General features: G+C 30.5%; 3 protein-coding genes across 4 annotated transcripts; all 3 read left to right on the forward strand.

Annotated features, from left to right (window-relative positions):
- Positions 1-3,304: 3,304 nt before the first annotated feature.
- On the forward strand, positions 3,305-10,645 carry LOC100812219 (phosphoenolpyruvate carboxylase 2). Its single transcript, XM_041008434.1, has 10 exons — positions 3,305-3,838; positions 4,370-4,764; positions 4,971-5,055; positions 5,639-5,861; positions 6,061-6,164; positions 6,258-6,345; positions 7,345-7,499; positions 8,045-9,043; positions 9,407-9,793; positions 10,193-10,645. The coding sequence occupies exons 1-10, from the start codon at positions 3,671-3,673 to the stop codon at positions 10,487-10,489; spliced, it is 2,901 nt and encodes a 966-aa protein (XP_040864368.1). The 5' UTR covers positions 3,305-3,670; the 3' UTR covers positions 10,490-10,645.
- Positions 10,646-11,501: 856 nt separating this feature from the next.
- Positions 11,502-12,564, forward strand: LOC100790790 (heavy metal-associated isoprenylated plant protein 28). Its single transcript, XM_003541838.5, has 3 exons — positions 11,502-11,601; positions 11,795-11,870; positions 12,059-12,564. Exons 1-3 carry the CDS (start codon positions 11,596-11,598, stop codon positions 12,403-12,405), a joined length of 429 nt encoding a protein of 142 aa, XP_003541886.1. The 5' UTR covers positions 11,502-11,595; the 3' UTR covers positions 12,406-12,564.
- A 5,822-nt stretch (positions 12,565-18,386) lies between these two features.
- Positions 18,387-21,713, forward strand: GF14D (SGF14D). Of its 2 annotated transcripts, none has more exons than NM_001250136.2 (7): positions 18,387-18,583; positions 19,052-19,358; positions 19,470-19,557; positions 20,303-20,412; positions 20,498-20,646; positions 21,190-21,245; positions 21,331-21,713. In NM_001250136.2, exons 1-7 carry the CDS (start codon positions 18,511-18,513, stop codon positions 21,331-21,333), a joined length of 786 nt encoding a protein of 261 aa, NP_001237065.1. In that variant the 5' UTR covers positions 18,387-18,510; the 3' UTR covers positions 21,334-21,713. The 2 variants fall into 2 exon arrangements, with proteins under 2 accessions (NP_001237065.1, NP_001340969.1); NM_001354040.1 differs by having other exon boundaries at positions 21,193-21,245.
- The last annotated feature ends 2,794 nt before the right edge of the window (positions 21,714-24,507 follow it).

Raw genomic sequence — 24,507 nt, forward strand, 5'->3', positions numbered from 1 at the left:
TATGAAATATCTAAATTTTGGAAAACTATTAAAACAATTTAATAGTTTTTTTTTTGTTCAAAATTACTATAAAAGAATTATCTTTCTACAGTTTTTTATCAAAATGTTCAATGGCATTGATAGATGGTCGTATGGCGCAATCAAGGGAAAGGAAATCCACAATTTGAGAAAAGTAGAGAGGAACACCAAATATTATGAATCTTTGCCCAAATAAAAAGGTACTTTTATTCCTTTAAAAAAAAAAATATATATATATATATATATATATATATATATATATATATATATATATATATATTCCGATTTCTGAGTACTACAAAAAGGGCAATGTTGTTCCAATTTGGCTTCTGCTTGAGGTTTCTGATCTCTAATTTTGTTTTTCTTCTTTTTATGGTTAAGATTTTATTTTTCCTTTGAGCTACTGTTCGTTTTATTTATTTATTTTGGTACATTTTCTCCTTGAACTATAGATGTGGACGTGAGGTAATCTGAGTTGCACAAAGATCCTGACAATTTGACACCGACTGAATATGTATATACAAATATTTGAAATAAAAAAGTAAATTAACGTATGTAATTTTTAAAACGTTTGAATATATTTCTGATAAAAAATTGTATTATTTAACTTTTTTAAGCCGTTATTTAACTTCCTAATCAATACTCTTAAAACATTAAAAAGGAAAATAAAACAACCGACATTCTAGCAACGTGCCAATGAACAAAAATTAGAATAGATGCTTTTACATTGACATTTGCTCTTTTTCTTTGAACTCAAATCGCGATATCGTAAAAGCTTTAATTTAATTTTTTTTTTCAGTCAAAAAAGATATGTTAGATTGGAGCTTTTTTTTTATTAACTTCGTTTCATTTTTTTAAACTTAGATTGGAGCTCTAATTTTGATTACTTTTATTTTTAACATATGTTAGTTTTAAAGAAATACTAAATTAAAATAAATCTTGTAAAAAAAACTAAATTAAAATAAAGAATCCCTTTTATATTGTTACAGTATAAGTTATGAATTTTAAGGCAATCTATTTATTGTAAAAAAATATTTCATATCATCTAAGATTTTTTCTTCATATTATCGTATAATTTTTAAGAGTTTAATAGATATGGATTGCTAATATAGATTTTACACTATCAAATTAATTTTGTATGATTTTTAGATCGAATAATTACTATCAAAATTAATAAATTTGTCATATGTAATAATTTGTGACTAAATAACCGTATGATACTTTTTCTTCAATTTGTAAGAGTTTAATGTAAATGTGTAGTCAATTAACATCTTCACACTCGGTATCCCAATATTATATTATCATTAAATGAGCTTGATAATAAAAGAATTATTTTAAGAATTATAAAATGAATTATTACATAATTAAATAATATTGATGATTGCTTACAGTTATATCATTTAAATAGAATGATAACAATCATTATTATTTAAAAAGATTAAATTATTTTGAGTTTAAAATCCATTAACGGGTAAAATATTTTTATTTTATCAACTAATCAGATATTATGTTAGAAATTATTTTTAAAATAATTATTTCATACATGACAATTCTAATTAGTGAATAGCATAATTTTTGCTTTATATTGTTAGTATATATATATATATATATATATATATATATATATATATATATATATATATATATATATTATTTTCTCAATTATTTTACACTTATGTAAATAAACCCTACCTGATGTTTGTTAATAAAAAGGTATAATCATATATGAAGATAACAGGAGTATTATGAACACTCTCCACTAAAACATCTTTTCTTTAGCATGAATTTATTTAAAATTATTTTTAAAATATAATTTTTAATCTAACTAACTATTTTTTTAGATAAATTAACTAGTCTAAACAAAGAGTTTAGTTTAAATATATTATTGTAAAAAAAAAAAAATCAACCAATTAAAAAACATCCTATATACGAACTTTAAAAAAATTATAAAAAAGTTAATAAATTTATCATGTACACGTTTCAAAAGTATTTTTAAAATATATTAGCTTTCTCATGGGTCAAGTTCATTTCCCATGTTCTTTGTATCTATCTCCTTTTATTTTTAACACTATTTGAGGCTCGATAAGATGATTGTTAGCGCTTGAAGTATCAAAATAGTTGGAATTTCATTCATTATTGTGATGTTTTTACTTGGCCTGTTTTTTTTTTTTTTGTTGAAAATAAAATATCTTCATGATCGAAAGCTAAGAGACTACCTTTTTAGACGTAAAAATGTCAACATATTTTAGGAAATCAGTCATTTGAACCTTGGTCGTTTTACTTATCCTATTTTTGCCTAAAAAGTACCTAGTATAATTTAAAGACATTATAGAAACAATTTGATATAACAACAATAATTATTTTTATCGGTACAAGAACAATAAAATTAAATGCCTCTATTATTTATTATTAGTATTTTATTTATAATTATTTAAATAAATTAATCTACAAGCATTAAGCTTTTGTGAATAATTTTAAATTAACTTTTAAATTAAACATAATTTAAATAAACTCCAACATTTTAATAAATATATCCAAATCAATTCAAACGTAACGGAGTCACATCATAAAATTGCAAACAAATCACTTAATATATTCTCATATCTCTTATCAAGGTGAGGCTAAAATTACCAGTGTTTAATAAATATACCCAAATCAATTCAAAACTAACTCTCTTTGCTAATGATCCTAAACTATTTATTAGTATGATGTTGATACTAGTGTTTTGTGTTCATTCACATGTGTGTGGTTTGATCAATCATTTTTATGTATTGTTTTAGAATTTAGACATTGAAAAATATTTATATACTACAAACTTGAAAAGAATATCTAGGTGATCCATGTATAAAAATAGAATGATATTGTTTAACCTATTTTATATATCTATGTTGGTAATGCAAATTATTCAATATAACTATTAGGAGCGTTGTTAAGTGATTTAGACTCTCTCACTCGAGGGATCGTGAGTAGAGTAGGTTAGTAAACGTGGATAATAATCATGTTTATGTTAAAAAGAAAAAAAATCTATTATAATTACATTAAGAGTTAGTTTTGACAAGCGGAGCTTAACACGTTTCATAATTCATTTATTTTTTTATTCCTTCAAGTTTCTTGTCTTGTAGTTAATTTACATTAATTTATATTAATTAATAAACCAGAGATTTAAGTTAGATATATATAACTCTAAATATAAATAAAGTTGGTAGACTCCATACTTTTTTAGTTTTATTATTACTTATTGGTAGGTTTGCGAAAGAGTTAAGGATTATCAACCTCATTTTTTTTTTTACACTCTGCCTCACTCACCCTCTATAAATTGAATGTCTGACAAGTCCTTTTTTTCTTCACATGACATCTCTCTTTCTTTCCATTCTCCGTGATCTCAGGCGCTAGCTAGTTATCAGTTATTATTGTTGTCGTTGAAGGTTGTGTTCACTTTTTCTTTGTACTTTCCCGTGCAAAGATCATAAGGACCCTATTACCTTCCAACCTACAAAATCTTTCATCTCTGTTCTCACGGGATTTTCCTCTCACTCACACCCTCTTATTTGTTTCCAACCTTTCTTGCTTCATAATTCAAGTGTAGCCAACTTTGTGGTTCATATTGGTTGGTTCAGTTAAGAGTGTGAGGAACAAAGAAGATACTGAGATTATGGCTGCTCGTAACATCGAGAAGATGGCCTCAATTGATGCTCAGTTGAGGTTGCTGGCACCACGCAAGGTGTCTGATGATGACAAACTCGTTGAGTATGATGCTTTGTTGTTGGACCGCTTCCTTGACATTCTTCAGGATTTGCATGGTGAAGATATCAGACAAACGGTAATGTAAAAAATCTCTTGTTGCTTTTGTCTTCTGCTTGTGAAAAAAGATGAGTTTTTAAGCCAACATTAACGGATTTATGGAACCCCACTTCAATTTTGTGAGAAGTAATTCTTTTGGTCTTGGAAACTGAAGTGCATATTGCAAATTTATTGTTTAATAAAATGACATGATATTACTATAATTTCCATACTTTTCATATGGGTGTCTCTTCTCATGTTGATTCTCTGGTGTAGAAGTTCTATTTTTGGTGATATATAACCTCATGCTTAAGTTGATTATATCGATTCCAATTCCCCTAGCATATCGGCTTTCTCTTACAAAGTTTACAAATTTACAATTTCATAAAAGTTGCAGATAATATAATTTTCATACTCCTTATTTTAGTACGTTATTTCACTTGGATAATGGGCCCTGAATGTCTGTTCTGTTTCTCTTTTCATGATTCTCTGTGTGCAGTTCTATTTCTTGGTGATATACATCTGTGTGTGTGAACAAGGCTAAGAGTTTTTGTGGTTTGATGCTTGATAGGTCCAAGATTGTTATGAGCTGTCAGCTGAGTACGAAGGAGAGCATAAGCCTGATAAGTTGGAGGAACTTGGGAATATGCTGACTGGTCTTGATGCTGGGGATTCAATTGTTATTGCCAAGTCATTTTCTCACATGCTCAATTTGGCCAACTTGGCAGAAGAAGTTCAAATTGCGTACCGAAGAAGGATCAAGTTGCTGAAGAAGGGTGATTTTGCTGATGAGAACTCTGCCATTACTGAGTCAGACATTGAAGAGACCTTCAAGAAGCTTGTGGCTCAACTGAAGAAGACACCCCAGGAAATCTTTGATGCTTTGAAGAACCAAACTGTGGATTTGGTCCTAACTGCTCATCCTACTCAGTCTGTTCGCAGATCGTTGCTGCAAAAGCATGGAAGGTATATCTGTTACATTATATTTAGTTGTTTTAACTAAGGAGTTATGGTAGTTCATTCATTGTTGCATTTTTTATACATTTGAAAATGGAAATCATTGACCTGTAATGACAGGACATGATATATATAGACTATAGTATACCATTTCTGGCATTGTGGCAATTTCTGCATTGAGACTAATTATTTCTGTTGGTGATCATTCTCTTCAGGATAAGGAATTGTTTGACACAATTATATGCTAAGGACATAACACCAGATGATAAGCAGGAACTTGATGAGGCTTTACAAAGAGAGGTACATTCTTGATTCCATATACAATATATAATGCTGTCAATCAAAGATTTCATCACATCCTGATAATTCTGAGTTGATTGACACTTTACCTATAGTTTCTAGTTATTTATAAACATTGTGATTGAGAAAGATATTTCCTGTGGACATTCACTGGTATCATGGAATTTAGACATGTTGGCCAAATGATTTATTTGATAATTGTTAACATTATTTATTTTCTTGGGCTAAAATAATCTGAATTATATATGTTGTATGCCTATGCATGTAGTTTGCATTGAATAATTTGTGTGATAGCATGCTCTTGTACCATGAATAGTATGGCAGGTAGAATTTATATTTTAACCTTAGAAGTTTTTTATATCATCGGTATCGGTTAGGTGTTAAACTCAAGTTGTAATGATTTGGATGCTCCATTTGATTTACTTTTCTCTCTTATTTTCAATGAAATAAAAATTTTGTTGCCAACTTGCCATTATTCCTGAAGTTTTCAATGGGTTTTATGGTTACAAATATGCTTTTAGAATTATATATGGCAATTTTTATGGCAAAGTTTTAGCATTCATGATGTTTGTCTTATGTGCAGATTCAAGCTGCATTTCGCACGGATGAAATTCGAAGGACTCCTCCTACCCCACAAGATGAGATGAGGGCAGGAATGAGCTACTTTCATGAGACAATTTGGAAAGGTGTACCACAGTTTCTGCGTCGGGTAGATACAGCTCTGAAGAACATTGGAATTAATGAACGTGTCCCATATAATGCTCCTGTTATTCAGTTCTCTTCTTGGATGGGAGGAGATCGTGATGGTATCTTTCTTTTGGCTAAGAAATTAAAGAAACAAGCTTTTTTATCTAACTCTTTGTGACAATTCCTTACTTTTTGCCCCCAAATATTCATATAGACTAAATATCTTTTTCAGCTTCAGTTTTGGACACCGCCTCAGAGATGTGGCTTGTAATATACTTATTAGTTTCTATCTTACAAAATGTCTAATTTGCATTGTAGGTAATCCTAGAGTAACCCCTGAAGTTACCAGGGATGTGTGTTTGCTGGCTAGAATGATGGCTGCTAATGTGTACTTCTCTCAGATAGAAGATCTCATGTTTGAGGTATCTAATATGCTGCTCACTGTTTTGATAAATTATTTTTATTAAGCATTTAGGAAATGGCTTTTAACTTACTGCTTTTGTTTGCTTTTGCAGTTGTCTATGTGGCGTTGCACTGACGAGCTCCGTGATCGTGCTCATGAACTCCATAGGTCCTCAAAGAGAGATGCAAAACATTACATTGGTATGTATTATTTTGCTTTGAATTGCATAGTTACGTTTGAAGTCTTCATTGAAATCTATAACTCTAAACAAAATCTCAAATCATCACCAGTAACTATTCACTATTCCTACCTTTGTATATGTTTACTTGTTTAGTGTTGAATTTGGTAAGTAAATTTCAATTGGTTTTGAAGAAGTCTGAGTGTCGAATCTACGATGATTTTATTTGGACTTAGATTGATGCAAACCCAAATTACAAGCAAGAAATAAGGAATTTAAAATAACAGTGTCTTATTTGCCTTGTATTATTTTAGATTTTTTTCTATTAATTTGATGAATTTTTTCATACCTATCTATCTTCCAAATGTCTTTGTAAAGACTCAAGAGATAAAATGCATGAAATTCTTATTCTAGATATTTGCTTTGATGCATGAGCATAATACAACTACTCTATGTCTAGCAATGATTTTATTGAAATATTCATTCCTTTTAGTTCCATTAGAAATCACCCCTGTCGAGCGACTAATCCTTAAAACTGACTCATGTAATATTTCTATTAAAAATTACCTTTGTCAAACACCTAATCCCTAGAGATGATGCAAGGATGAATAATACATGAAATTAAAATAAGAAAGAATAATAGGTAAGAAAACACGTGTTTGCATTGTATGAAGTGTACAATACATCTTTTGACTTTTTAGGCCTACCAGGTCCTAAGTAAGAGTTTAGCCTCTCATAGCCCTTGGTCTTAGAGAGCTCGGGGTGGTGTGTTTTCTCCTTTGCTTGATATCCTTTTTATAGTTGCAGGGGAATGGACTTAGATCTTATGTAAAAAATCTTCCTTATTCGTATTTTTTTATATTTTCTGAATCTTTTTTGCTTTTAATCCCTTATTTTCATAATTATGAAAAAATATTAATTTTTAATATTTAAAACAAAAATAACTGCTAAATATTTTAGATATATTTTTATTATAAAAAATAGTTCACTGTTATCGATAACAAATTCTTAATTGCGGCAGAGTTTTGGAAACAGGTTCCTCCAAATGAGCCATATCGTGTTATTCTTGGTGATGTCCGAGACAAACTGTATAACACACGGGAACGTGCTCGCCAATTATTAGCCAATGGGACCTCTGATATCCCCGAGGAGACAACTTTCACTTACGTTGAGCAGGTATTATGTTCACCACAATTCTATAAACTGATGAAAGATAAGGGTAATGGAAACTTCAACTCTTGAAAGGAAATTTGCCTTGTAGTGACATGATTAATTACTTTGTTATTTATAGTATGTTCTAATTTTTTGGTTTAATCAATGGCCGACCAATATCATATTCTTGAGGTTTACCCAATGGGAATGTTTATATAACTAGCAGTGCTGGATGTTCCCATACTTCAAGACTGTTTTGCTTCTTAATTATGGGAATTTTAACCTATACATTTGGTTCAGTTGTTTGAATAAGGTTTTAGTTTAGTTTATCATTGAGTTAGTTAATGGATTTTTTTCAACAAATATATGAAAAGAAGATGGTAATCACTTATCAAACTGCTTAGACAAATGCACACTGCTAATCATTATGGTGAATAGTTCAAGTTGGAACTTGCAAGTTGCAACCAGTTCTGTCAACCAAATATGACTTATTTCTCATTTTCTCTTGCAAATTTTAATCTGATACATAACACACAAAAAGTCTACAACCTCTATTTATTCTCTTGCAGTTCCTGGAGCCTCTTGAACAATGCTATAGATCACTCTGTGCCTGTGGTGACAGACCTATAGCAGATGGAAGCCTCCTTGATTTCCTGCGGCAAGTTTCGACATTTGGACTCTCACTTGTGAGACTTGACATCCGTCAAGAGTCAGATAGGCACACTGATGTCATGGATGCAATCACAAAACACTTAGAGATCGGATCATACCGAGAGTGGCCCGAGGAAAAGAGGCAGGAGTGGCTCTTATCTGAACTACGTGGAAAACGCCCTCTCTTTGGCCATGACCTTCCCAAAACAGAAGAAATCAATGATGTTTTGGAAACCTTCCATGTCATTTCAGAACTTCCCTCAGACAACTTCGGTGCCTACATCATATCAATGGCAACAGCCCCATCTGATGTGCTTGCTGTTGAGCTCTTACAACGCGAGTGCCATGTGAAGCAGCCTCTAAGGGTGGTGCCACTGTTTGAAAAGCTTGCTGATCTTGAGGCTGCTCCGGCTGCTGTGGCGCGGCTTTTCTCGATAGATTGGTACAGAGACCGCATCAATGGGAAGCAAGAAGTTATGATAGGGTACTCAGACTCGGGAAAAGATGCTGGCCGTCTTTCTGCGGCTTGGGCGCTTTACAAGGCTCAAGAAGAACTTGTGAAGGTTGCTAAGGAGTATGGTGTTAAACTTACAATGTTTCATGGGAGGGGAGGGACTGTTGGAAGAGGAGGAGGTCCAACTCATCTTGCTATATTGTCTCAGCCACCAGACACCATCCATGGCTCACTTCGGGTGACGGTTCAGGGTGAAGTCATTGAGCAGTCTTTTGGAGAGGAGCACTTGTGCTTTAGGACACTTCAGAGGTTCACTGCAGCTACACTTGAGCATGGAATGCATCCTCCTGTGTCACCGAAACCAGAATGGCGCGCCCTCATGGACGAGATGGCTGTCATTGCAACAAAGGAGTATCGCTCTGTTGTTTTCAAAGAGCCTCGTTTTGTTGAATATTTCAGATGTGTAAGTGCTGCTTATACTCAGTCTTCAGCTGTTATCCTTGGTTTAGAAGATACTCTTTGAAAAAATCTACTTGTTTAAATGGTTGGTTTTTGAAACGAAAATGATAATTTGGTTAAGGTAGTCATAATTTGGTTTTTAAAGTAGTTATTATAAAAATCAACAAACTTGCTAAGTTACTATACATTGGATGACCGTGTGCATTCTCTAATTAAACTCTTAACCATTTTCATGTCAATACTTTATAAGATTCATGGTGTATGCTCTTTTTTTCTCCTTTGGAGTCATTTAACTAATGAAAATACTTATCACATTGCTATTTCTTTCCATTGATTCTGTTTTATTCATGAATATTATGCACTGCAGGCAACTCCTGAGTTGGAGTATGGAAGAATGAACATTGGCAGTCGTCCATCAAAGCGAAAGCCAAGTGGAGGAATTGAATCACTACGTGCTATTCCTTGGATTTTTGCATGGACACAAACGAGGTTTCATTTGCCAGTGTGGCTTGGTTTTGGGTCAGCATTTAAGCATGTAGTTGAGAAAGATCCAAAGAATCTCCAAATGCTTCAGGACATGTACAATCAATGGCCTTTCTTCAGGGTCACCCTTGACTTGGTTGAGATGGTGTTCGCCAAGGGAGACCCCGGGATTGCATCCCTATTTGACAAACTCCTAGTATCAGAAGAGCTGCGTCCATTTGGAGAGAATTTAAGATCTAAATTCGAAGAAACAAAGAGGTTTCTCCTCCAGGTAATTTAATTAATTGTCATAATATCTTGATGACTATATGTAGAAACCACAACATAAAGCTGTTATAAGTTTCAATAAACCTATTATGAAAGGTTTTTCTTCTCACTAACTTTGATTTGTATCGAGAAAAACTTAAGTCTCAGCATTGAATAAAAATAGTGTTTGATAAGAGCTTATAAAGTTTAGGCACCCATGAGACAAGTCAATTTTATAAGGATGAGTTAGTCTAAAATCTAAAATGATATCAAAGTCTATCCTCAATAAACAATTTAACTTATGAGGGGCAAGTTAGAAGCATGCTCAAGGTCTTTTGCCTCCCAACTTTTTCTCTCCTTTATTTATGCTTCATGTTATTATTCCCTACCAAGTTCAGGCCTAACAAATCTTGTTTATTTATAGGTTGCTGGGCACAAGGATATTCTTGAAGGAGACCCCTACTTGAAGCAAAGACTTCGTCTTCGTGACTCATACATCACAACCCTCAATGTGTTGCAAGCCTACACATTGAAGCGGATCCGTGATCCTGACTACCATGTGAAGTTGAGGCCACACTTGTCAAAGGACTACATGGAATCAAGCAAGCCAGCAGCAGAGCTTGTTAAACTTAACCCCAAAAGCGAGTATGCTCCTGGTCTTGAGGACACCCTTATTTTGACAATGAAGGGTATTGCTGCTGGCATGCAAAATACAGGTTAAGATGCCATAGCAGTGGTGTTTTTCTTGTTATACGATGTGTGTTGTGATTGTGACATGGATGTATAAGCATTATAACCTATTATGTCTACTAGAGAGATTTCCAACAATATCAAATAACTGTTCCTTTGTTATTATGAATATAGTACTATTATTATACGTGGACTCTCCTCTTGATCTCTTACCTTTCTCGTATAATATTATTTTACTTCTCCATTTTCTTTTACATGGTTTTGGAGTTTGGTTTGTACACAGAATTGTTAATGGGATTTGTTTGAAACTGTTCCCTGCTTTTGTGATTTTAGAACAATTTTATAACATAAGATGTGCTAAAACAAAAGCATACAAAGAAAGAAAGCCCCACGTCCAAACTATAACCAAAATACACTGTTTTTTTTTTTTAAAGTAAGACTGTAAGAGGTTAATTTTGATACTCTTGAAAATATTTTTACACTGTAAACTAATTAAAAATCATTTACATGTAAATCAAGAAAGAAACTTATACCAAAATCAAAGAGAAAAAAACATTAAAAAAGCTAACTAAAATCACTTTTCACACGTATAATAACCAGTGACTCATGATACTTATCATATCTAAGGGAAAGGGAGATAGGCTAGCTATACAAAGTACAAATACAAAGTCAAACACCCATATTGAATTGGAATTGGATCTATAATTCAATATGCATAATTAATTCCAGCGGCATTATAATGCATGTGATATTAAGGTTGCTTCTCCATGAATCAAGCAACATGCATTTGCCCTTTGCTTCAACTTCTAATCTCAATTCTCCAAATTAAGACTAACAATTAACGGTCGGTGCAACATGGCTTGCACAAAAAATTATATTTTATCTAATACACCAAATTAAAAAATGAACCCATCCCGGGACGAGCAAAGATGAGGCACCATACCATCGAATTAGCACCTCTCTCTCTCTCTCTCTCTTTATATATATATATATATATATATATATATATATATATATATATATATATTGCTAGCTAGAGAGGCAATTCAAACTCAGTAGTATTGGATTGCATTTTCTAAACGCTCACAAAAAGATACATCAATATCATCCAAGAGATTCTACCTCAGCAAGAGCTACATGACGGTTAGCAATTTCACTTTCTTTATCCTTCGTTGGATGTACAAGGATTCAAATCAATCAACGTTTTCTTTTATCTCGATTTCTTTTGAATAATATCATCATTCAATTTATTTTTTTGTCCATCTCTTTTTTATCCCATCAATCAGTTTATCCCATATTTGATTATCTCTTTTTATACCTATAATCCTATCTTCAGATCATAGAGATGAGAGTACACATGGATTGCCCTGGATGTGAAAACAAAGTGAAAAGTGCACTGCAAAAACTTAAAGGTATACCATATGTAAAAATATCTTTTGCAATCACAAATTGTATGTTACAATCACAAATGTAGCTAATGATGCAAAAAAAGAAAAATGTCACAAGTCATGTACACAAATTCTAGATCAATTGATTAATTACTCATTTCATGGATCTAATTTAGTAATTTTTCTACCCTTTTATGTGTGGTTTTGTTAAGGCGTGGATGACATTGAAATAGACATGAGCTTGCAAAAGGTGACTGTGAATGGCTATGCTGACCAAAAGAAGGTTCTGAAAACGGTTCGAAAAACTGGTCGCAGGGCTGAATTGTGGCAACTTCCTTACACAACGGATTCTCAGAACCAATATGTTCAACAGCACCATTGCAATGGCCCTGTCAACTATTATGCTTCTCAACCTTCCTCATCTTATAACTATTACAAGCATGGTTATGATAGCAGTGATCCTCGCTATTATAACTATCCCTCAGAATCTTCCATCTTTGGCCACCAAACTGGTGCAACTTTTAGTGATGACAATCCTGACGCTTGTGCCATTATGTGATTACCGGAAATACACTATGGCATATGTGTATCCATATTCTTATTACGCTAAATTTATATTTTGTGTAATTTTATTGTACTAAAATTAATATATCTCATATTCTATTGGATGTGAATATTAGTTTGAGGTAAATTATTTTTTTCTAATTTAATACATTTTTATTATGCTATTGTATTTTTTGTTGTTTTAAATTTAATATATTGTAACAATTTTTCTTATTATATATTGTAACTACATAATATAGTAGAATTACTTAATAAAATAAATTATTATAAATTAATTATTAAATTACATTGTGAACTTGGATGTTATAAATGAAACAAAAGAAATATATTTTATGTTTCTACTGTTTATCATCATTTATAATAAAAAATTTAAATAAATAACATAATTGTATATATATATTTTTTCTAAATTAATAAATTCTATCACAAAATCCCATATCACTTTTCAAAAAAAATTTCTCTATTGTTTATTTTTTTTCTTTATTTCATTATTTAATTTTTGGTACTTCTTTTTCTTTTTTATATTTAAAAACTTCATTTTTCACATATTTTTAACAAAATGGTATAAATTACTAAATTAGTTTAGGACACATGAAACTCTTGGATGAATTTGAACATGATTAATATTTTAAAAAAGAATATTGGATCGTGAGGTGTTTTATAAATTCTCCGGTTCAATTCACATCTTAACTATCATTTTTTTATAAGTTTGCTAGATATGTTGTAAAATATTTATTAACTATTGATTAGTATTATGTTTGTTTCTAATTTAGAGACACGATTTTTCTTATATGCTCATATGTATTACTCTAAATTGACCAAATAACATAGTAATTTAAATTCAAATGTAATAAGAAAACATATACTAATGTAGCAATTTAAATTTAACTACAACGTCAATGTGACAATTTGTGTGAACTTGAATAAGTGGATATTATTGGGAAAAAAATACATACTACCAATTTTCAAATAAGATAAGTAATCCAAATCAACAACTAATTCTTTTATCTTATTTATCCTCTATCTTTTTTTTTCTTTTCCTAATTATAAAACTTTTGCATCAACTATTACCACATTTATAATACAACATATCTTTATTCTAGCATTATCATAACCTATATGACATGATATATGACACGATTTTTGTTTTCTTTTTCTTTGATCTACAAAAGGAAACCAAAGTATTAAAAAAACTACAAACTACCTTTTAAAAAAATTGCAAACTATGTAAACCAACAAAAAAAACAAATTAAAACAATCCCTAATAAATGTTTGTAATCAAACACTAGTATGAGAAATTTTCAAGTAGGCAAATATAAAATCAAAAACCAATTTTAAAACTAACAAATATCTAAAATTAAATTAATTCTTAATTTTTTTAAACCAGCAGTTTAACAAAAAAAAAGTTCTATAAAAAATACAAAAAAACTAAAATGGGTAGTTTTAAAATTCACAAATATATCTTTAAATGAGTTTCAAATTAAAAAATGGCAAGTTTTAAAAATTTGTTTATTGTTAGTTGGTAGATTTAAAAAATTAAAATGAAGTTAGAGATTAAAAAGAATTAGTTATTTACAAATTTGATTTAGGAGAAGTTTTAAAATGAATAATTATGTTACCATGATGGTACATGAATACATTAAAAAATGGCCAGTTTTAAAATCAAGAAATAACAAAATAAAATTAAATTTTAAAATAAAAAATAGACCATTTTAAATTTGGCTTAATAAAGATGGTTGTGTATACTGACGTTAGAGAGAGATGGTTGTATATTATCAAAAGAAAAATATAAAGACATTAAGAAAAGAGATGAAAATAATTATATAAGAACGATATTAACACAAATTAGAAATTCCTTGTTTACCACCAATGTCCAATTTCTTTTCCTTTGTTTTGCTAATTACTTTTCCTTAATAGCATTATTAGCATGGAATTTTTTTGCATGAAAACCACTAAAAACTGTAAAGATAATATTTATACACAATTCTTCATGGTCCTTCTCGATGCTCTTGCAATAGGACTTCGCATCATCCATCTTCGCGTTGTCATAGTCTTCCTCTACTACTGTCATTCCACCACGTTGTGCCAAAACTTGCTCCAAATTACATAGAGCATTTGATGTGGCTTCATTCATAAAAAAAATAAAAATATATGTAGTTATTGTGTTTGGTAGAAAGTGAATAGTTACATAAAGTGAATGCTTCCATGAACCATTTATATAATATGGGTGAAAACATGAACAAAAAAAAATTATAAGTTTTAAAAGGGAAAAATAGTCCTTATAAAATTGGAGATCAAAAGGTGATTATCAAAAGAAATATCCTCTTTATTTATTGGTATATATATCATGGTGATACCTATCAAAACATTATATAGTTTTTAAAAAAGAAAATATAAAGTGTATGAGGCATTAATTAAAATATGTCTAAGAATGCCGGTCTCTCTCCACAGTTTGACTATTAATTATCTTTTGAATGACTCAAGTATGTACCTTTTGTTTTGTTTTGCTTTCTTAGGTAATGCGTGTACCTTTGCTTCTTTTGCAATTCAACGTGCGTGGAAGTGTATACATTAGAGTTATTGATGATGGAGTTCATCATAATATAAAAGTCAACTAGTTTAAGCATAATTATTTAACTCTCTAGAAATAATTATGCTTTTTTATAAAGCAAAATGAGGGTTGATGATGTCATTAGATGTATTCATTAACTTTTGTCATAATTTTTTTTTTCGTTTACCTTTTCATGTTTGTTTTCTACACCATTTTATTACTTTATTGATGTTATAATTATTCAAGTATATTTTTAATATATATACTTCTTCGTTCTTATTCTTTTAGTAGTTATGGAAAGGAAGATGGCATAGGATTAGGATTGGAAAATGGAATTCAGATAATACTTGTGAATAATTGAACTTGTGGTATGATACTGCTGAAGACTACGTTTGCGTTTTGTTCAAAATATAAAATAGTAAAAACAACCCAATTTTTTTTAATGAGAAAGCCCAATTCAGGTCATCATGCTTAAATTGGCTTTATTTGGTTCACTCTAAAAGGCCAAAACAAGTTGAAACCTAAATCTCGAATTTTTTATTTTCGTGGAATTATTTTTTTTTTCAACTAGATTATGTTAATAGGTTCTTTCGTGCCGTTGTTACATGATTGGTTCTTACGTATATTTTAATGATTTTAGTTCTTTCACAGTTTCATTTTCCTTCCATCAATTATACGCCTCATTATCTACGCCACAATCTTGTCTATATCTGACTGTAATGGTATAAGTTGTGTGGTAGTGGTAGCACCATGTCCATGACTTAGTTATGATCGAACATATGAAAATATTCTTCATATTTATAATCATTTCTACAAAAAGACACAGTAATTGTTGACTTACTCGGGGATATCATATTCCTGACGCGTTTCTTCCTCTTCTGTAGATTTCAAACTTCCGGCTAGCCTTTCTAAATTTTCATCGTTCAATGAATGTACATCTTTTATGTCAAATAAATAAGGAAATATTGTAATTCTTCCATGGCCTTGCATTATGATGGAAATTGAGGGTTAGTAATTGGAACAAGTGTGTTTGTCTCATTAAACATTTTGGATTTTATTTCTTTCTTTTAGCTAGCTCACATTTTACGTTAAATATTTTTTTTACTGCTAGAACATAGTTATTCTTTACATTTTACGTTAAAATTTGTTACTTTGTTTCTCTTTTTTTCCTTACAACGTGAAAGTATAATCACACTATTTTTTTTTGGGGGTGTTGGTATACGTATATTGACGTTCAGGCCATAAGCTAGAACATTTATTGTACAAGAGGTCTTGTTAATCAGTGTAGACACTTATTAATGAATTAAAAAATAATAATTAAATGACAAGTAAAATTTTAGGAGTTCTTTAATTTATTAAATAGATTTTTAAGAACTTTTTAATTCGGAAATTTAGTCTTTTCCTGAATTGAAGCACCATTCATTTTTCTTAAAATTATTGTTACAATAAAAAAGTGATTTAGTTATATTTATATTGCCTTGCAAAAAAAAAGTTATTATTTATATTAATTTTTAATTGGTATGAATCTAAAAAATAAATTAAATAAATTAAGTCATTTTGTAATGATAACTTTGTTTTGATCGATTTATACATTTAATTCGTAGCTTTTCTTTTTTAGGTCGTATTTTAGTGGTAGCTGAAAAAAATGTTATAATTTGGCCTAATTATATTAATGGCATGTTCACCGCGCGCAAAATAATCTTTAATTTGCTGTATATTTCTAAATTTAAAATAAGGTCGTGAATAACTAATCAATTTTGCCACAGCCTCTCATTGAAATTGTTATTAACGAAATTCTTCCTAATCATATGTCAACAGGTAATTAAAGAGTATTTCACCTGGTTAGCATGCTATGTAATTAGAAGACCCACACAATATAATTATTATGTCGCTTGTCCTCATTGGCAGAACTAGACTTTAAAATTTTCATTTTAAAAAGAACAAGCTCAATAGGAAAAAATGGAGGGATAAAAAATGAGAGATGTGGTAAAATTTGTATGTAATGCACAACAAAGCTAGCGTATATACTTGTGTGACTCAGTGACTGTATACAAGTTAATATATAAAAATTAATGTTAACTTAGTTATTAAATAGCAGTATATGAATTGGCATTGTACATTTATTATTACTAATTATTTACATTCTCTTGTCAAGTTTGTTACTTGTATAAATTATGATGACAAGACCTCTTAAATAAGAAATATATCTACAATTTTACTTAACAACACCCAAATAAGTTTAAGATAATAAAATGGCTATTTTAACGATGAACTTTATAATTAATTGTTTTACAAATAACAAACAATTTTAAAATTAATATTTAAAAGTAAACATGCAATTGTAATTGTTTAAGTTACCATTTGGTCTTACATAAAAAAGTCACCGTTTGCTCCCAAAAAACTGAAACTCTTTAGAGTAGTTAAGAATTCTGCCAAATTTAAATCCGATCTTATTAATTTATCACACCTTATTAACTTATTAAATTAAAGTGATAGAAGTTTCTCTTCAAATTAATTTATAAATCATTTTTGGTTGTTTTATATATGTTTAATGTTAAACATATCTATATTTAATGTGTTGTTTTAGAATTAAAAAATGTTCGCATCTAATAACATTAAACTTTCGATTGAGAATGTTCTACGATTATTATAACATCTACGAATTATTAATGTATTATTAAACTTGATTATTTAAGTAGTGTGAAATTTATAATTTATTATTTTTCTTTATTATATTATTGAAATGTTTAATTGATATATTATTTATAGATATTTTATTATTATTTTTATATAAAGTGAACGATTACGAGTATACAAGTTGAGTACATAAATTTAATCTATAAAATTCTCACGAGTATACATATATTCTTAAATTTTATAACCTTGATCATACTATCAATTGGATAAAATTTTAATTGATTATTAAGAGAAAGTATTACAAAATGATCTTATAACTTAACAAATAGTAATAAATTAAGATTAAAAATATGATGATTTATTTATGGTATGGTATCTCGCAAGTGTCTAGTCCAAAGCGACTCCCGGAAAAAGAAAGCATCGTCTGTAACAGCCATCACTAACACCGACACTAACACCAACAAAGACAAATTACTAGTTTCAAGTCCACATCCTCTCTCACCGAAAGACAAAACAAAACACACAAACCAATTTTAAATAACCAAAAAGAAACCACAAGTTTAAAAATAAAACCGCAACAACATGATTGGTAGTTGAGTACAACGCGGCATGTTATAATTGGTTGCAAGATGTTACCGAAGGTTTAGTGCGACACGTGGACCCCATTCACTGGTTGGAAATCCAGTTTATTCTCCACCCTCACGCACGTAATCATATCCCTGGAGTCAAGTTCAAGCATCGATAGGACCAAAAAAGTAAAACAGAGAAAGGGGAGGGACATATTTGACATTTCACAACCGCGTTCTTTTCTACGGAGCCTCGACCAAGAAGAATCGCAGTGAGAAGAAGAGGGGGTCAGAGTGAGAAAGAGAAAGAGAGAATTCGTAAACCCTAATTTCGGAAAGATCGGCGATGACTGCCTCCAAGGATCGCGAGAACTTCGTCTACATCGCCAAACTCGCCGAGCAGGCCGAGCGTTACGAAGGTTTCAAATTCTTCCTTTGTTTTCTCTGACTTCGACGCGCACATGCGCGTCGATGTGCGTGATTTCGATGATTCCTTTTTTATACGATTGCTTGCTTCTACTATTTTGAGTAAATTTGTGTTCTTTTGTGTCATTCTATATCGTTTTCAGTGAGAATTTTTTTTTTGGTCAATTTGGTTTACTGTTACTTTGGTTGCAAGTGGAGTAGAGAAAAAGGAATCGGTTAGGGTTTGGGGTCCTTTTGAAAGGAATTTGATTTCCCATTTTTTTTGGTTTTTTAGTTTAAGTTTAATTTCCGTTTCTTAAAATAAAAATGGAAAGTGTGTTTAGTTTGAGTGTGTTGCTACTTCATTTTTTCTGCTACTGCATGTTCAATTTGTGACATCGTACTTAAGAGTGTTATTCTTGTTTTTCCTGTGATGCGAGGCTTGATTTGTGATGTTTTGTTTTTGCGTTTGTTTGTGGCAGAGATGGTGGAATCAATGAAGAACGTTGCGAATCTCGACGTTGAACTGACGGTGGAGGAGCGGAATTTGCTTTCTGTTGGGTACAAGAATGTGATTGGTGCTCGCAGAGCGTCCTGGAGGATCCTGTCTTCCATTGAGCAGAAGGAAGAAACAAAAGGGAACGAGTTGAATGCGAAGCGGATTAAGGAGTACAGACAGAAGGTTGAATTGGAGCTATCGAACATCTGTAATGATGTTATGAGAGTGATTGATGAGCACCTTATCCCTTCGGCTGCAGCTGGTGAATCCACTGTGTTTTACTATAAGATGTGAGGATTTGTGTCTCATTCTCTGCCACAGGTTTTGTTTTGGTGTGATATATTTTTTATTTTTTATTTTGTGCAAGTGAATTAAGGGATGTTGAAATGTTCTGCTTGCAGGAAAGGAGATTATTATCGTTATCTTGCTGAATTTAAGTCAGGCAATGAGAAGAAGGAAGCTGCTGATCAGTCTATGAAAGCATATGAGGTGCAATTTATATTGTTTTAATGTTTTTGCATTATATATGATGTTTTCTATCCTATGGATGGTTGTTTACCGGGTTTATTGCAAATATGCAGTGCCTATTAGCAATTAATCTAAGATTCTTTTGCTCTTCATTTTGGTTTTGGTGGACAAAATAATCTCATGGTTTGTTTTGGTTGTGTTAAGTTCATTTTTTTTCAAACCTGTTGTAAAGCTTCTATATCATTGACAATAGACAAATAATGGTTATGATTGAGAAAATAATATATAATGTGTAAATGATTTCTACACTTTTACTAATTTTAGAATCCACCTGAAAGAGTGGGTTGCTTCATCCTCCACATAAATATCTTTAATTTTACGTACTCTCTCTTGTCAATGCACATTAAGTTTGCAATTAAACCATTGGTACCTGAGTCCTGCTGTATTGGTTTACCCTCTTCTTCACCTATCATTCTCCTTCCTTGCTAGGTTGCTATAATCTCTAGTTTTTTGGGCTGTATTGGTTACTGGAACTGGAGAAACTTTGTTTCATTACCCCTGTCATTTTATATTATTGTGTGGATTGTTTTTTCACTATTATTTTTCTGTAACATCTATTGATACTACTGCCAATTATTCTTTCGAAGTGAGTTGTTTTGTTTCTTGAATCAGTCTTGGAATAGCTTTTACTCAAAAGGAGTTTCCTCTTCAGAATACTTTATCCTTTCATCCCCTACCTAACCCAAGTATGTTTTGGTTATTGCAGTCTGCTACCGCTGCAGCAGAGGCTGATTTACCTCCCACACATCCCATCCGATTGGGTCTAGCTTTAAATTTCTCTGTTTTCTATTATGAGATCTTGAACTCCCCTGAAAGGTTTGTGGCTTTTATTCCTATCCTGGATTATGATTGTTGATTAGTATTGTGTTTAATATGGGTGATTTTATTTTCCTATTTCCAGAGCCTGTCATCTTGCGAAGCAAGCTTTTGATGAAGCTATTTCTGAGCTTGACACCTTGAATGAGGAGTCATACAAAGATAGCACCTTAATCATGCAACTTCTCAGGGACAACCTAACTTTGTGGACTTCTGACATCCCAGAAGATGGAGGTAATTATTACTAGAAGACTTGTAGTAAGCTTTGGTGTACTATTTCTATGGGACTATTAAGATGTATAATAATTAATAAAAATTAGGGTCAGGGATAGTTCTAGCCAATATGACAAAGGGCTACTACCTATTGTGTACAGCGAGGATTAATGGATAATAATTACTAAGTTTGAAATGGGATTAATTCTTAGCTAGGCATGGTTTACCATAGGCACTTGAATCATTATTTGATGTGTAAGGTTGTGGGGTCCATGGTAGAAATGCGGCTATCTTTAAATATGCTTTTACACAACATCGAATAATGATTTGGAGTGCCTAAAAGATGTCATGGTAGACTGTCAAACTAAGAATTTCTCCTGAAAATGATATTAAAGGATGCTAAACTACATAGGAATTCATCAAGATAGTGAGCTTTGATGCTAAACAAAATGAATTTTCTGAAAATGTAAGTCACTAATTTCCATGGACATTAATTGTGATATTTCCCACTTTGTTGTGCTTTTCTAAAAATGTTCACTTCAATTTTCTCACTTGCTGTTACAGAAGATGCCCAGAAAGTGAATGGCACTGCCAAGCTTGGTGGAGGTGAGGATGCAGAGGTGAGTAATCCTTTCTATACCTGTACCTGTAATTTTGTTTATTTTTTATTGCTTTATTTTGCTCACCTCATTACTCCTTTTGCAGTGAGTCCGATGGATGATGGAATCTTCCATAGGATTCGATGCATGCGTTTGGGAATGAAACATGAGGGCCGATTACTTATCTGTGTATTAGCTAGAGATAGGGATTCTATTGTTTCCTCTTTGTTTCCTGTTGGATTGCCCAATACTTCCCGATAGGGGAAAGAGATACTCCATTTGTGCTATATTTATGGTATGTTTTTATTTGTGTGGTGTCTGGAAATGGCCTATTTCATTCCCAATCCGTTTCCTCCAGTCTCTGGGGGATTTGATTGATGAGAATTGCTTATGGTGGGTGTATTTCCTTTTCCAATGAAATGCTACAACATTTACTGCAATGTTGGAGATTGATTCTTCGATTGTTTAATCTTGACTTCCATTCTGACCAATTCTATTGCCGCAAAACATGGAACAAGTAAATAAACGGGCTGAGAGAAAATAAGCATTTGTTTCACCAGTCAGGAAAATAGACTTAACTTTCCTCAAAAAATAAAAATGGAAAATAGACTTTACTCCATTTTCAGTACAACAAAGTGAACTATATAGTTTGTTTTGTGATCAAAATAGGTTCTTGCGAAACAACATAAGTAGTGTCTGATTCAAGATTTTTTTAAGCTTTTTTTAAGATTAGGATTTCATGCAGAATCTATTGCATATTTAAAAGATTGTTTTAGTATGATTATTATAGTTGCTACATTATGTGTGATGAAAGAAAAAAAAAAGTCTAATAATCAATATAAAAAAGAAAGAAAATAGTATATCAAAATAAGGGTTTGAGTGAGAATATTTGATAAATATTTTATATTAGAAAGTCAATGAAATACATCTTAAAAATAAAATTCATTGAAATTTATATATTTTTAATGTCAAAAAACTTTTTTAAAGTTATAAAAAAGCTTAATTGAATGTAAAAAAAGTTATAAAAAAACTTAATTGAATGTTATTGAATTCTTTTGTATTTTTTAAAAAATTCTTAAAGTCTTAATTGAATATTATAATATTTATTTATATCATTTAAAAATTCTAATTGAATATTATAAGTATTTTTTTTAAAAAATCTTTTTTTAAATCATTTGAAATTTTAATCTAATACATCTCTTAAGTACATTTTGTGGAGGTTCTTAAAAGTAAGTGATTTTATTAAAAGGAAGAAAAAAGTAATTTTATTTTAATGATAATTTTATATAAAAAAAAGTTCATAGAAGAAATAAAAACATCTCCCCCCACCATTTGCTGTCGCTCTCTTTTTTGCCCTTTGGGCTCCACTCTCTTTCAATTTTTCTCCTCTCGTTCTCTCCTGGATCTTCTCTTTTTCACTGTCTTTCTCATTTCTCGTTAATCTTATTTTGTTATGTCATTTCTCTTAAGTTATAGAAGTTAAAATTACAAAATAATTCATTTAATAAAGTAAAAAAGAAAAAGAAAAAAAAGGTTACCCATAGTCTAAGAGTATGTTTTCAAGACTATTCTCTTTAATTTAGTAAAAAACAGATGATATTTATGTCCTAGCAAGTTTAGAGAATTGTCATCATATTTGGGTCGAATGTAGCAACTATTTTTACAATTAAATATGCAATAGATTCGGTTTGGTACGATGACAGAGTGATCGATGGGATGAGTTCCACTGTCTGAAAGTGATGGACGTAAAAAGGTTGAATCTTGAAACTACCTAACTAGTTAACGGTTTGCAATTCCTTATTACTTGCGTAAAAGATTATTTTAGTTCTGCATGAATAAACTATCGCAATTCTTGGTTTGCTATTTCTTATTACTTGCGTGAAAGGTTTGAGTTCTGCATGAATAAAGTATTCCAATTTGGGGGATTATTTCATGTTTAATTTACACAAAGTTAAATATGAATTCGTTTATTTATTTTTTATGAAGGGAGACAATTAAACACAATTAAATAATTAAAGTATCTCCCTTCATAAAAATTAAATAAACGAGTTCATCATATTAAAATTTTGTGTAGATGAGAAAGGTAGACACAATTTTTACATAATATGATTATGCAAAAATTTAAACCTGAGGATCCATGTTCATTTCACTTCAGAAACCCAAACCCAAGTTTTGATTATTCTCTTCTCTCGTTTGTGATTCGACGAGCATTAATAAAATTATAGGTTATATGAAGGCACGTGTAGTTTTGCACGAGGTCATTTTCATTTGCCCCAGGATAAACACTCTTGTGCAATGTAAAGTGCGGGACTATGGTTTTAATTAAAAATATAGTTTAATTTTTGTGCATAATTTAGATTTTCACGTGCTTAACTAATTAAGGCGATGAATTGATTATGATTTTAAAACATTATTTTGACATAAAAAAATGTTATAAATTTTAAGATATTTTATAAGAATATAATGACTTTTAAGATTTTTTTAAAAGATTTTTATGATTAAGATTTTGTAGTTTAGATTTTAATGAATTTATAAAATATGAATTCATAAGATTTTAAAAAAAATTATAATTTTTTTTTAAAATATTTAAAATTATTGATAAAAATCCATGAATTTTGTCCGCCTAACACTTTAAGTAAAATTATCTTATACAAAGAACTTTAAATCTGTTACATAACAAATCAACCTCCTAACATATTTATAAACACGATAGGTTCATTGTCCTCTAATCATCGATTATGTTAATTGTATAAAAATTATACATCACAATATCCGTCAATAGTATGGATACTTATAGTTATTCTTACACAAAAAATATGTCCAACAATTTTTTAAAATCTCATTTATATATTTATCCACTTATAGTCAACTTCTCATATTCATTAAAACTATATATTTCTCAGGTTCCTCTATACTCATGTTCATTTATAGTATAAACATGTAATCAAGATGTCTCCCAAATTTAAATAATTTAAAAAATCTCTCATATCAAACATTTCAGGTTGAACATTTGTCAAAATAGTAAAAAAAAAAATTATGAATGTATGTGCTTTCAACAAAGAGATAAAAGATTATGTATTACGAAAAAAGAAAAACATGTCAATTTGCAAGAAAAAAAATCTCATGAAATCTCAAGAGTTTGATTGAGATTGTTTAATGTGTATTTTTTTTTATATAAAAATCTAATGAAATCCACTAAAATTCATCTTAAGAAAAAATTCATCAAAATTTGTATACTTTTGAATAGCAAAAGATTTTTTTTAAGTTATAAAAAATCTTAATA

This window comes from Glycine max, chromosome 13 (genome assembly GCF_000004515.6).
Source record: "Glycine max cultivar Williams 82 chromosome 13, Glycine_max_v4.0, whole genome shotgun sequence".
NCBI lineage: Eukaryota > Viridiplantae > Streptophyta > Magnoliopsida > Fabales > Fabaceae > Glycine > Glycine max.

What these genes read in the sequence shown, in the direction of transcription:
- LOC100812219 (XM_041008434.1), top strand. Translation starts at nt 3,671, where the DNA reads ATGGCTGCTCGTAACATCGAGAAGATGGCCTCAATTGATGCTCAGTTG. An exon ending in GTGAAGATATCAGACAAACG is followed by an intron (nt 3,839 to 4,369) that starts GTAATGTAAAAA and finishes GATGCTTGATAG; the next exon opens with GTCCAAGATTGTTATGAGCT. An exon ending in TTGTTGAATATTTCAGATGT is followed by an intron (nt 9,044 to 9,406) that starts GTAAGTGCTGCT and finishes TATGCACTGCAG; the next exon opens with GCAACTCCTGAGTTGGAGTA.
- LOC100790790 (XM_003541838.5), top strand. An exon ending in TGCACTGCAAAAACTTAAAG is followed by an intron (nt 11,871 to 12,058) that starts GTATACCATATG and finishes GGTTTTGTTAAG; the next exon opens with GCGTGGATGACATTGAAATA.
- GF14D (NM_001250136.2), top strand. Translation starts at nt 18,511, where the DNA reads ATGACTGCCTCCAAGGATCGCGAGAACTTCGTCTACATCGCCAAACTC. An exon ending in AGTCTATGAAAGCATATGAG is followed by an intron (nt 19,558 to 20,302) that starts GTGCAATTTATA and finishes TGGTTATTGCAG; the next exon opens with TCTGCTACCGCTGCAGCAGA. An exon ending in TGACATCCCAGAAGATGGAG is followed by an intron (nt 20,647 to 21,189) that starts GTAATTATTACT and finishes TTGCTGTTACAG; the next exon opens with AAGATGCCCAGAAAGTGAAT.